This window comes from Danio rerio, chromosome 1, assembly GCF_052040795.2.
Source record: "Danio rerio strain M-AB ecotype USA chromosome 1, GRCz13ab, whole genome shotgun sequence".
NCBI classification, from domain to species: Eukaryota; Metazoa; Chordata; class Actinopteri; order Cypriniformes; family Danionidae; genus Danio; species Danio rerio.
Genome location: NC_141021.1, coordinates 50,104,946 through 50,119,034, shown reverse-complemented (window position 1 = coordinate 50,119,034; position 14,089 = coordinate 50,104,946). Strand labels below are relative to the sequence as shown.

At 36.7% G+C, this 14,089-nt stretch overlaps 1 protein-coding gene and 1 long non-coding RNA gene across 15 annotated transcripts in view; one reads left to right on the top strand and one right to left on the bottom strand.

Annotated features, from left to right (window-relative positions):
- Positions 1-14,089, bottom strand: part of sh3pxd2aa (SH3 and PX domains 2Aa) — a 168,043-nt gene that overhangs the window by 4,340 nt on the left and 149,614 nt on the right. For 5 of the 13 annotated variants that reach the window (XM_087236051.1, XM_087236049.1, XM_087236057.1 and 2 more), the window contains 4 exons: positions 13,436-13,519; positions 4,360-4,477; positions 1,141-1,520; positions 70-119 (listed from right to left, as the gene is read on the bottom strand). In XM_087236051.1, the coding sequence (XP_087092177.1) occupies positions 70-119; positions 1,141-1,520; positions 4,360-4,477; positions 13,436-13,519 (632 nt within the window). Of the gene's footprint in view, positions 1-69; positions 120-987; positions 1,003-1,140; positions 1,521-4,359; positions 4,478-13,435; positions 13,520-14,089 lie in introns of all 13 variants that reach the window. The other 8 variants (XM_087236048.1, XM_087236050.1, XM_087236056.1 and 5 more) reach the window with 3 other exon arrangements.
- LOC141386350 (uncharacterized) overlaps positions 1-14,089 on the top strand; it is an 80,865-nt gene that overhangs the window by 12,153 nt on the left and 54,623 nt on the right. For both annotated transcript variants that reach the window (XR_015476988.1, XR_015476987.1), the window contains exons 2-3: positions 1,132-1,296; positions 1,432-1,483. This is a non-coding gene — a long non-coding RNA (uncharacterized LOC141386350). The remainder of the gene's footprint in view (positions 1-1,131; positions 1,297-1,431; positions 1,484-14,089) is intronic.

The following is a 14,089-nucleotide window of genomic DNA, read 5'->3' as shown; positions in this document are numbered from 1 at the left end:
AAAAGGCCTAATTAATAGATGCTGCGCTATTTTAAATAATAATAACCTACTTTGGACTGCCTAACTTACCAGGTTTGCATCTCTCCGAGGAGGAGGTTTCTGTCTGAGGTTTGGAGATCCTGTCAGTTGAACATAAAACATGTTTATACGCTGTCTCTCTTATCAAGAGAGCAAATATTATTGTCAATGAAATTTAGGATTAAGAAATCAGAATGGCTCCCAGGTTTTCTGTTTTTTTTTTTTTTTTTTTTTGAGTTTGTTTTGAGTTTGTGATCAAAAAGTTGGCAAACACAATTAAAGTCTCATGGTCAACCCTCTTTAGATGAGGTCAGAGAAGTGTTTCAACACACTCAAGCATGCATTCACAACAAGCATGTTTTCAGAAATAAAATCAGAAGGAAATCTTGTAGTATGAGAAATATGATGGCCTGGTTATGACTGATTAAATAGCAAGAGCAATGGTGAGCCAGTGAGAAAAAAGACAAAAAAACAAGATTAAAATGTACAGTTTTAGCCATTGTCTCAATATTTTTGTTTATGTATTGATTTATTTGGTATTCAGGATTTTAACACAATGTGCCATGCATCCCAAAAAATGCAGTTGATTCAGGCTACATTTAGCCAATAATTTGAATAGGATGAATCACATTGAAGGTTTTAACCAATACTAGGAATCGTGGGGTTATATTAGGGATCAAGAACCTGTTAAACATAATTAATAGGGGGTGCATCTCAGTATCCAAAACAAAACATATTTACAAGGATGAATGTCATGTTATGTGAGCAGTACAGCACTATGCTTCTTTTTCAGTTGTATAGTGTACATTTGGAATTAGACAAATAAGTAAGCACAAAAACAAACAGCAAACAAACAGCACTTGACAGGCTGAATGTCGAGCAACAGAGAAAGTGAATGTGTCACTATCAAGGTACACAACACCCGGACAAAATGTTAGGAAACACATGTTTACCACAAAGAAATGTTACCTATGGCATCAAATCCTATGTGCAAAAATAACAGGAACATACATAGGTTTATTATTTAAAATATGGCTCTATGATTATTCACTTACAAAGTGCAATATGGTTTGTATAAATCTAACTCTGAACAAATGATATATTTTGTTATAGATTGCTCACCTATCTCAACTCTGTGCGGTGCCACCCGGGCTATGGCAGGCGACCCTGGCTCGGCCCTGCTCTTGTTCTCCTGTAGGGTGGCACTAGATCCAGAGTTCATTCCCAAAGCAGTGACGACTGTTGGTGCCACTCCAGCCTCTGGGGCATATGGCATTGGTAAACTTATTTCACTTTTGGAGATGTGGCGCTCAGGGGTGGTGGCTTCTCCGTCAGTCTGAATGTCCTTCTCACTTACGGCCTTCTTGTTGAGGAGGTTACTGATCTCCATTATGTTTCCAATTATCTCCACAGGACCAGTAAGAGTCTTCTTTCTTGGGGAAAGGTCATCTTTCAGTTTCTTCAGGTACGAGGCTGGGGCCCAGCCCTCCTTTCCTTGATACCTGCAGACACAAATAAAAATCACAAATAAAGCAACAAATAAATGAAACACATATTGAATAAATAAAAATAACTATGATTTCTGATATTGTTTAGAAATAATATAATTAGTATTTGTTTTTTTAAATTGCGTTAATTCTCTTACTGACCACTAGAGGTCAGCATAGTGCTTATAGTAGGATAAAGCTGTAGAAAGGATGACTGGTGTCTGCACACAACAGATCCCAGGATAGACTCTTTTTCTTTCAAGCGCAGCAAAATGTCGAAATTTGAACTTGAGAGTGTGACAAATCATAACATAATAACCAAGAGAACTGCATTTTTAGTAGGCAGTTTTCACAGCAGTTTTAGAGAAAAACTACAATGTTATTAGTCTGATTTAGTGGATACGGAACGGATGATAATACAGTTTACTTTCTGAGACAATACTAGAAATCAGGCAATTGAGAATTGCTATATAGTAGACACTCAACAATGAACACTGCTTGTTAACAAAAACATAAGAGCTAATCACATGGCAGAAACTAAACACATTTAGGCATGTGGACACAATGCCAACCTGATTTCACCAAGTAAGACATGTTCCTGGATTAACATCTGTGTTGATCCTGGAACAACATTCCAATCAGCCAATCAGAAGCGATACATTTACCATTTATGTTAAGTTTAGGCTTATAGGTAGCTTTATGCATTTCTACATGATTGTTATCCAACTATTATACCTCTCTGATTTTGGCAATAATTTACAGTTTTGGCTGGGTTGGAATAGGGAATAGGTATGGATCACCTTTTCGAACAAAAATGATTATCCAGAATCAACAAAGATGTTACTCCAGGATCACATCGTACTTGGCAAAATCATGACATGTGTGGACATATACTAGCCCATCTACTGAACATCAGGATGGGTAAGAAGCTTAATGTAAGTAACTTTGAACATGGTGTGAACTTTAAACGCTGGTGAAAGACTAGTATGAGTATTTCAGAAACCACTGATCTACTGGCATTTTCAACACAAATATCTCTGGGGTTTAATAAAATTGTTGTTTAAAAACGGAAAACATCCACAGAGTGTTCTGTGGTTCAAAATTCCTTGTGCTGGTGCCAGTGGGTCAGAGGAGATCTGAAACAGACTGCTTTAAGAAAGCTTATAAAAACTCAAATAACCACTCATTACTACAGGAGCCAAATTCATAACACAAGCTTGAGGAAGATGAGCTGCAGAGGCAGAAGGGCACACACGTGTTAGAACTTGAATGAGCTCACTAAACCTGGATAATAGAAGACTGGGAAAAAGTTTGTCTGTTCTAATGAGTGTCAAATTCTGCTGCTGCTTTCAGATGGTCGGGTCAGAATTTGACTAAAACTACATGAAAACATAAATTCATCCATCCATGTGTCATTGGTTTAGGCTAGTAGTAGTGTACATAGAGATCACTTGATGTCCAATAATGATGTCAAATGAAGATGATATTTGATTGATTTTTAGGGTTTAAAGTTACTAAAATCCAACGTCAAGCCAACATCTCAAACCAAAGTCATATTGACGTTAAATACTGACTTTTATTCGTCAGGTATGGCAACCAAAACACCTGATAGACATCATAGTGGTAATGTGCACACAACGTCAAGCTGTAACATCACTAGACGTTGTTTTAAGGTTGCATTGGAAAGTGTCCAAAATCCAATATCTGTCTGACGTTGGACACTGATATCAGTCTGATGTTGGAGTCTGATGTCAACCTGATTTTCCACCCAAAATGTCCCAAGACATTGGGGTACAACATCAATCTGAAGTCATGTTGACGTCCTATGGCTACTGGGAAGGGTACACAAGCTGTAACTTGAGGTCATACCTTTTATAAAAGATAAACATTTGTGCATATGGATACATATTAATACCTTAAATGAACATACAGTGTTAAAGAGCCTCCAGAATTTTGCAATTTCATAGCTGCTGAATTTTAACGCAAAGTCAAGCAAATGGGTGTATTATTAGCTGTTATTATTGATGGAATTAGAATATTCTGTGGACCAGGTGTAGGACCAGGAAAAGTTACCCCAATCAAAATGTTTAGTATAAAACATTATTGGCTGTTCAAAATATGTAATTTTATTCCTCTGTGCACCCTGTTTACACAGAAAAGATTATGTTAGGATTACAACAACTACCTACCTTCATTTTTAACGTTTGGTAATTACTAACTGTACTATACTGTTCTTTGTGTCGAAAGTTATGTGATGTATTGTAGTGATGTTGTTTATTTAGTGCATTCAGAAAACATGGCTTTGAATGGCAATTCACGGAATGGTTAGTAGGCTTTCGATGTGCTGGATAGTAAATTTTTACAAATACACTAGCAACTGCATGATACTGTCAAGTCAATATAAACCAACATTTCTTAATGTTTCCAGCATCTCAGTAAATCATTAGCTTAAAGAAGGCAGTTCTGAATGCAAATGGGTACTAGCAAGGTGTACCTAATAAAATGGCCAGAGGGTGTACTTTATTTTGCTTTATATAAAACTAACATTGTAAACTTTTTTTATATATATAATTAATTTTTTAGGAGTTTTCACCCTTATCGATAGGACAGTGGAAAGGAAAGTGTGGGGAGCGGAGATAGGCGAAGGATTGGCAAAAGACCTCGAGCTGGGAATCGAACATGGGTCGCCGCGAGCACCTCTGGGTGCTGTATGTCGACACAGTAACCACTAGGCTACTGGCGCCAACATCAATGCAAACTTTTGTATTGAAGATGTTTCTGGAGACTCAAAACGTGCTTAGCAATACCAACAGATATATTGCAATGGGGGAAAACAAAGCTTTAGACTGATTACCTGATGTACCACCATCCCTCCAGGTTCTTCTGGATGACCTCCACGGTTACTCCTTTCTCGAACCCGATCTCATCCTTTCCCTGACTTGCATAAGCCTGGACGCTGACATATTTTTCCTCTAAAAAAAGAGAGATGAGAGAAAATCTGAGATAGGGTATTACATATTGTTGTTTTTTTTCCATTCTTCTGCCTTTGCCGTTTCTGTCGTCTAAAAGAAAACGGACAAACTTCAATTGCTTGCTTTCAAATTTTCGGAATACAGAGCAGAAGGAAAAACCACAAAGTTTGCGGTAAAGACCCTTTCCAAAACTCACTCTTCACCACAGGCACCAAAACACAGTCATCTCACAATCTCTCATTAACATTAACAAATCCTGTAACCTCCAGAGCAATGCAAACCCGAGGACACAATAATTATGGTAATCTGGGAAATACCTCAGGTCAGCCTTAGCACAAAATCATAATTATACTTTGCATAAGAAATATAAAGCCTTTTCGTGGCGATGAAAAGTTTCACACTGTAAAATTCTCATGACATTGACAAAAATTGTCTTAAATAGCCATCATGCATCTTTTCGATGATTAAAGTAAATACAATCAGATTGCTTGGCATAATGATAATGAAGCTTATTATCATTAAAGGTCCCATGAAATCATCGTTGACACAAAACAATACTAAATATTAAGTGTTGGATCTGGTAAAACATGAATGTGCCTTTCTCTTCAAACACTGGGACTGATCATGACTGAAGATGAGTGGACATTAATAACTGATTAGTGCAATAATCTACCGGGGGATTCGTCGGCTGTTTGGAAGGAAGGATCAGGAAAGACTATTGATGTATGGGACTTTGTCAGTACTTTATCAGTACACAGTTCATGGATCAGTTTTTCCTCCAGTGTTAAGTGTGATTAAAGAGGTTGCCTTCTTGTTTTCTCTAGCTTGCAAAATATGTTTTTAATGTGTTTTGTTACTTGTAATCGCTCCACGCAGCTTGTACTGTATCTGGTTAACTCTTTAAATCCACATATCGTGTCTAAAGCCACAGTGCAAACGCAGCATGTGCAGCTTTGTTTACGGATTTAAATGCGTTTGCGAGCTCGCAATCCTTTGCCGTTTATCATTGCTATGGCCACAGTTTGCTGTTCCTACACACGTGCGGCGGTCTAGTTTCAAAGTAGTTCAACTTTTGCTGCTTTGTGGATTAATACTGAATGTGTACCAATGTTTTTACTTATGGTTAAGAATAGAGCAATATGCTAGTGTTTAACTGCATTGCTTTAATGCCCTCCTGCATTGGGCTCACACACACACTCTGCACTCTTACTACTTCAACAATGTTGATAAGTCATAGTGGGCATTTCTCTCTCTCGTGCGCTGAACGCAGTCGACCAATCACAACAGACTAAGTTATCGAGCCAATCAGTGCAGATCAGCATCAAGCTAAGGAGGGGTTTGGGAACAAATGAGCACTGAACGAATCATATGGGATTCGTTGGGATAATTCGGTAAAAATAAATTGCATATTATAAGCCAATAGAAGTGTTTTTTGCCCCTGCATGCAAATCATTCTATTGTTGGAGACCCCCAAAACCAAAATATGACCTTTTTTAATGCAAAATAGGGGCTCTTTAAGAAAATCTATTAGCTAGTCTTTCCAAAACAGTGACAAAATTCTGTTTAAAAAATATAAATCTGATGTTAACATCTAAAGCTTGCAGTATGTTATTTTCACCTAAATCGATCAATCGTGTTTCTCATGAAATCCTGACCAATCAAATGCTCTCTAGTATCTGACATGCCCCGTCCCCTTCAAGACGCTTCATTTGCTATTCATTTGATGTGCTTGATCTTAACTACTCTCACTGGTAGAGCTGTGATCAAACAAAACACAATTAGGGAGGAGCTTCACTATGTCCCACCCCAATTTTTAATTGAGATTATGTCAAACATCAAAACATTTCAAAGCACTTCACAGGACCTTTGAATCAATCTTAATGATAATTTATGTTTAATTTTCTTCAAGCAATACATTTCCTTTGATCATGTGCTAAAATATGACCCGGACATCTTCATCAGAGGTTTTCCAAGACAAAATGACCCTTCGGGCCTAGCTTAATTCCCACCGTTTTGCATTGTAGACGTGTAGATCTTCCGAAGAATTTTTCTCCCCCCCAAAAAGCACACATAAAACATGATTAAATATTGTTTTCATACAGCATAGCAATGTTTAACGTCTACATATCACTCTGATGTATTTCCCTTTGCAACCGAGCTAACAGTCAGCTCAGTGCGATGCTATAATTTTTAGAGAAACAGCAAAGGAGAAATAAAAAATAGTGCTGATACGGAGACATATTAATAGTGGGAGACGTGTCGAAATAGAAAACCAACAAAAGGAGTGATGGATATCCTATATCTAGTTTTCCTTAGCAGTGAATTACTCAGTCTGACGACGAAATGAGGTCAAGCGAGATATTCGCTCTCTTTCGTAACGTCTCTATCAACACTTCATGCTTTCTCAGCAGCAGACACACTGGGAAATCTGATAACTGAATGTATTACAGTGAAGAAACTACCCTCATCCTGAACTTCTGACCTAGAGCTGATACGAGGATTTAGAAGAGCTTTTTAGCACACATTCAGCTAACATCTCCTTGTAGTGTAAAGTAATGAATTTCAAATATTCAAATTACTGTAACTGGCTAGTTTCTCTAGCCTATCGAACTATCAAACCAGGCAATAATCGACTTTACCACCCTTGATAACTGAAATGAGGCCATGTATGAAAAAGTCTTACCTCTTTGGCTTATATTTATTGACTATGTATGTGGGGGTCAAAATTAAATAGAGAATTTTTTCGCAAGCGACTTGTTTCAACTATTAATAAACACATTTTAACATATTAATTAAATGAATACATTATAAAATTATCACGTATTAAGTAAATAACCACGTATGAAAGATGAGCGGAGTCCGTGGCACTCCATGGAAGTCTGACCAATGTGAAGAGAGTTTACTCGCACATGACTTGTTTTAACTATTAATAACCACATATGACTGATTAACTAAAATTAATATGTTGTGAAATTAATACTAATTTAGCCACGTATGACCATGTACTAACTAAATAACCTTGTATGACAGATGAGTCAGTGGCGCTCTGAAAAATAAACCATGAAACTGACCAATGTGAGGAGAATTTACCCGCACGTGACTTGTTTTTACTATTTTGAGACATTGCTGTGTGAAAGTGAACCGCACCAAGATCAAAAATAAACATTGTAACAATTTTAATCCCTGTTTCAGAACAAAACAATCGATCTACAGGTTTGAAAGCACCCTTAAAAAGAAATGTCACCGATATTAGTTACATTTTTAATTTGCAGAGTATAAGAGGGGATCATTTTCAGCCTAATACTCTACTACTCGAGTACTTTTAGAAGTGCTACTTTTTGCTCATACTTTAGGATAGTAGTATTTAGGGCAAATACTTTTACTCTACTTGCACTACATTTTTTTGGGCAAATAATGGCACTTGTACTTTTCAGTATTCTTTCCAACACTGCTTGTAAATAAATTCAGACCAACGTGAGTGAGAGTTGAACGCAAGAGCCAAAAAAGAAATGCCTCAAAAACACATTTTCCTCCACTCAGCACTATTTTCACGGTGGACCATTCTGCATGGTGGAAAAAGTCAGGTTGGTCCAGAACATATTACTTTAGTTTTGCATGCACTTGTGGAGCAGTGTGCCAATAGAGGCATTTTCCCCCCCCTTAGCCTCCTTGACCTAAAAACCACTGCAGTACATACAGAGAAGTGAAAATGCAAGAGAGAGATTGCTGGTAGACACATCGTTCTAGCTGTCATACTCATACTGACCCTGCAAACTTGCTTGCTTTACCATTTCTTATAAGTCAACCTCAGCTTTCAAGACTTTACTCTGTCCTGCAGGCGCTGTACGAATTTGAGATGTTTCTGCTGCTGATGCTGTAATTTCTTGACACACCTGAAAGAGCACTTCAGTCAAAAACTGTTCATTTACTCAGCCCCAAGGCCAAAGTCACACACACAACCCTTTCAACGTGTTAAAGGGCACCTGTGGTAAAAATCTACTTTTCAAGCTGTTTGGACAGACATGTGTGTAGTGTATAGACCGTCATATTGGGTTGATTTAAACACACCTAGTGCTTTTTTTTTTTTTTAATTTAACAACATAAAAATGGTGGACCAATTAGAGCAGTTTTCAGACCGACCGCAACTTGACATAGGAGTGCGGTTCCCCCACCCACCAATATTGATTGACAGGCGCGTCATCATATTCTCAGTTTGTTGATTCACATCCGCCATCCATCAAAGTCAAAGCGATATCACTAAAGGAACATCCTTGCTCGATTTTTAGATGCTAGGCTCAATAGGCTCGACACAAGATCAATATTCTCCACATTATCACTCTAATCGGAATTATTGGTTGTATCTTTAGGTAGGTTTGCAAACGTGTACTTTTCATTGCGTCTACCTTAAACTTCAGCTGTTTGCATTTCTCGAGGTCACAGAAGCTCCCTGTGATCTTAGGTGCAGCTGGAAAAGTGCAAGCGCGTTGCCTCATGTGCGCATCTCCATTGGAAATAAAAAAAACAAACTTGCCTGCAGGTCACACACCACTGCTCTGCGTGGCGCGATGCTGACACAGCGACATGCGTTTTAGAATTCTAAACAATGGTTTCTATCAGGGTACACACAATGGTGCTTCAAGTATGTGGCTGGGCGCCGCGGACAGCCGCTGACTTGAAGCACCATTGTGTTTACCCTGATAGAAACCTGTTTAGAATTCTAAAATGCAAGCCGCGACGATTCGGGACACTTCATGTTTCTGCCGCGCCACAGAGAGTGTCTGCCTTGTCGCGACTTCGAGCAGCGCATCCGGTGCCTTAGTCAAAGTTAATTCAGTGTGCGTAGTTATTAGTCTCGGTGTACAAGCTCGGCACTTGAAACTAGCACACAGTTGGCTGTACAACTATACAAAGACACAAATGATTGTGTACTCTCTGCTTGGTCTGTGTCCGAGTCGTACATGTGTACACGCCCCCAACATGACACTTTTTAACACATTATAATAAAAACATCTGAACTGTGTTTTGAACTGAACCTAAACTGGCACACTCAGAAGAACCATAATACTAATATTAAATCATAAACTATGTGCCCTTTAAAAAATTTTAAACACAGAAGTAAGCTGTAAATGTTCCGAGACTTCCAATATGGGATATAATGAAAAGAATTTCAAAGTTCCTATATGTGGTAAGAGCTAAAACAAATACACTGAAATTACTATTTTTAGACAGAAACATTTTAAGAAATTCATCCAGATTAGTGTAGATGTAGTCTTAAAGTGGAAGTTAATAGTTAAAAGTGTAATAGTACCTAAAGTATTAGTAATTAACAGAAAAGACACTGGCAACTAAAAAATAAATACTAGGAGCATGAAAATCAATACACAATAGTGTGCGTTATATAATAAATGTAATATATATATATATATATATATATATATATATATATATATATATATATATATATATATATATATATATATATATATATAATAAATGTAATATATTTGTACAGGATTTTGTCATACTGCACTGACAGTCATTCTGAATCTTGAAGGACAGGCCAAGTCCAGATGAATGCTGATGTGGCTGATTGAAAGTGAATGGTGACCATATGTTGTCAAACTCCTAAAGAAAAGAAAAATCACTTATGTTTTGTGCCATATTCCATGTGCATAGTACATGAGGCCACATTGAGAGATAAAGACATTTTCATTATTACTTACAAAGTATTCAACCAATACTTTCATGATGTTTATAAATGTGCAGTATTGGAGCATCATACTGTAGCTCCTGATCTTTTTCACTATATGGAAAAAGCACATAGACTAAATAAATATTGATTCATTTATTTTTATTTTTGTAGTACAAGTATGTGGAATAATAATAGTACTAAACTTAAAAGCGAACAAATTAAAAAGAGAATAATACTAAAGTTAAATAAAAGATCATTGTGACCAATCAGGAATCAAATACTTTGTAAGAATGTAGTTGTAACTAAAGATGCCATGAATAGCGCATTTGTAAAATGATTGTATTCCAGAAGATACACTTCAAGATTATTAGTGCTTTCCCAGCAACAGCTTTGAAATTCTCACTGTACCTCTGACCTGTTTTGAAGGTTGCAATTTGTGTTCATGCAGAAACAAACCCTCTGTCTTTGACTCAGCCATGGTGCTCTCGGACTTATTATTATGTATACTGTAATAAATAAATAAATAAATAAATATGCTTAAATGCAGTCACACACAGTGAGCCAGTGACCTACTTTAACACTTTCTACTGTGAGTTTCCAACAACCTCTCCAACAGTGCAAGCGAAGGGGGAAAAAATAATGAGAGAAAAGCAGCCACTGAGTTACAGCAACATTGTCACGTCCGATATAAAATCATAACTGTTTATACAAATATGCATGAGCCACCGTTTAAAAGAAAAAAAAAGATCATCCTAACTGTTTTTGTCTAACCTTTAATAGTTACCATGCTTATTAGTGGTCAATACTGCAAGGAGAGTGGACTTCCTAAAGAGATAGTTCACCCCAAAAAGTACATTTACTCATTATTTACTCTTCCTCAAGTGGTTTCAAACATTTATGAGTTTCTTTATTATTTTGAATACAAATGAAGATTGTAACCATAGACTTCCGTATCAGTAAAAACAAATACTAGGAAGTCAGGGGTTACATGTATCTAGCTTTCTTCAAAATAACTAATTTTGTGTCCAACAAAAAAAAGTCAAAGATGTTTGAAGCAAGTAAAGAGTGAGTAAATAATGACAGATTTACAGTTTTGGGTGAACTGTCTCTTTAATTGGACTTATTAAACATGAGTCATCTCATACCATAAGCAAAGACTTCAAGAACAAGTCTCTGAATATGCATCTACAGTACCTGTTATACTGAAAAACATTCAACTGTATTTTTACGGTAAATTTCTGGCAACCACAGCTGCCAGTTTTTTACCGTAAATTTTACGGGATTTTTTTTTTTTTTTTACAGTGTAACTCTAAATGTTTAGACTGTTTTACCAAATTTATATTTTAGGATATCTTAATTAAATATGACAACAGAAATGCAAAGCTTAATTTTATCATCTCAAAAGAAGCTTTGAATGTAAATATGACGTGACAATATGACGTCTTACATGAGAACAGTCAGAATGACTGCTATGATAACTCTAGTAGTTATAGAATTCTGGTAGTTCCAGGGTTAATCATTTAGAAGAGTGAAAATGCTTTGTGTGAACCCTCTATTGGAACCTTTATTTTTCACATCAAGGAAAAGCTACCAATTTGACCAGTTCCTAACCCAACATGCTCTACTTAGAGCCATTTGCATCTTGCTCATGGCACATTAGCACACTCCAATGGGGACACAAATGGAAAACTGTGAGAATTATATCTCCGTAGAGGTCCATGACTCAACACGAAACAGCAGATCTCCAAGGAGATTTATTACCATACAAACATGCATTTCCATTAAAAGTCTAGACATCAGTCTTTATTTCAGGTCTGGTTGTTTAGATGGGATTTGGAAAGGTCAAACCGCATATGTGTGATTCAACTCATCCTCTACCTCAAATTTAGAGTTCTGCAAATGTTTACAAACCTCAGAATGCCAAATCTGACTGCTAAATTTATGGAAACCTGCAAAATTTTCTCTTCATGTATAGAACACCAACAATGATTCTGAAGAAATGTTTGTGTTTTGTCCTCAAAATGGAAGGCTTTGGAGATCCGAAGTCTCAATTGACTTTCAGCTCTACCAAACATGTCTTTCTTTACACACAGATCATATGGAGTTTGTCCTTTTAAAGAGCCCCATTATGCTGTTTCAAAAGTTTCTAAAGGTTTCCTTGGTTTAAAGGTCACATCCAATTAGTTCACATGTATCCATGGTCTTAAATAATGCAAGACTCTTATTATATAAATTTGACATCACATTATTTCTCAAGGAATCTCAAAAGATTTGTTTAAAGTTCTTGTTTTTCTGAATCTGAGCCAAAATTGTAATAAATGCATTTCAGATGTAAGTGACCACTGAAAACTCCACAGTTTAGTTTAGTCATCTTTAAACTGCAATAGTTACTTGTTTATTAGAAAACATTTTTTTTTAAAAATCAAGCCAGCTGAACTAAAGCTGTTAGTCCACCAGATGGAAAAGCATCAGTACTAAGTAGCATTAACCTCTCTTAAAGGGACAGTTCAGAAAAATAGTTTAAATTTGGTCATCATTTGCTCACTCTCTACTTCTTTCAAACTTGCAGTTTTGCTTTCTTAAGTTTAGTTTGCAAAACACAATTGAAGATCTTTAGAAGATTGTTGGAAACCAAACAGTTGATGATCCACATTGATTCTATAGTATTTTTCCTACTATGGGGACCATTCATTGTTTGGTTGCCAACTGTGTGACTCTAAAATATCTTTGTTTTTGTCCATCTGAAGACTCATCCATTTTGTCCATCTAAAAACTCATGCAGGATTGAACTTTAGGGTGAGTACGCTTTCATTTTTGAGGGGTTAACTCTTTTTTTTAAATATTTTTATCTCTTTACGATCAAATCTTTGGGCGCTAATCCTAAATTTGAGAAGACAAAACTTTTATTTTTTTCAGAACTATGTACTTCGAAACCAATCTTCCTCCAGAGAAACACTGTAAAACAGCATTTTCTTGGTCAGCAAGCAAACATTTTACATCCATACACATGTAAACACAAACACAGACATTAAGCAAGCAAAGTATCATAAAGGTTTTATGATGGAGCGCGGATGAAACAGGCCACCCAGCATGCTTTGGGAGCCTGATCCAGTAGCTGGCTCCATAAAGTGAGTTTCTGTGTGCATATTTACGCTAACCACCGTGTACACACACTCACACACAAACGCAGCATGCAGATTGGTCACACACACGTGAGTGCTTGCATGTGATCAGTCTATGCAGGCGTGACTGTATGTATGTTTCACCTCGGCTCTGTTGGCGGTTGACTATTCCCCCTAGTGTCCATCTCCGGTCGAGCCTCTTCAGATGAGCCTTACGCCTTTTAGTAACTGACATGGATGAATGAGGGCAGCAGAAAGAGAACAGAGACATGACAAACTCAACGTAAACAACTGAGAAGCAACACTGGGATTAGTGTAATGAAGATAAATGATTACATGGAGGAAGAGAGAGTCGTGATCGGTTAGCGACGCTCGAACGATGACAAAGAAAGCAATAGAGGACTTGGATTAATACATGTGTTATTGGATTTTAGTGGAGCTTGTTATACTGTGGAAAATGTAGTGTTTTGATATTCTATTGTGCTGCAGAATGGAAACGTCATCTGCTCGTAGTGCTCCAAAGATGCAAATGTACACTGTTAATAAACAATCTGCTGCCTTTAATTTTAGTTGAATCAAAATAACTGTCAAATCATCTCAACTTACATCAATCAAACTGAGTAAAATATTTAGGTAAACTTTGTATAACACTAATAATAAATAGTCATAATAATAAATAGTCAAACCCGATTAATGTATTACAATAACTCAAAGTTACACAAAAACATCTGTTGTCATGAGTTTTTGGCATATAATTCATTTTTTTCAGTGCAGTCAAATGAAAGAAACAGTGCACTG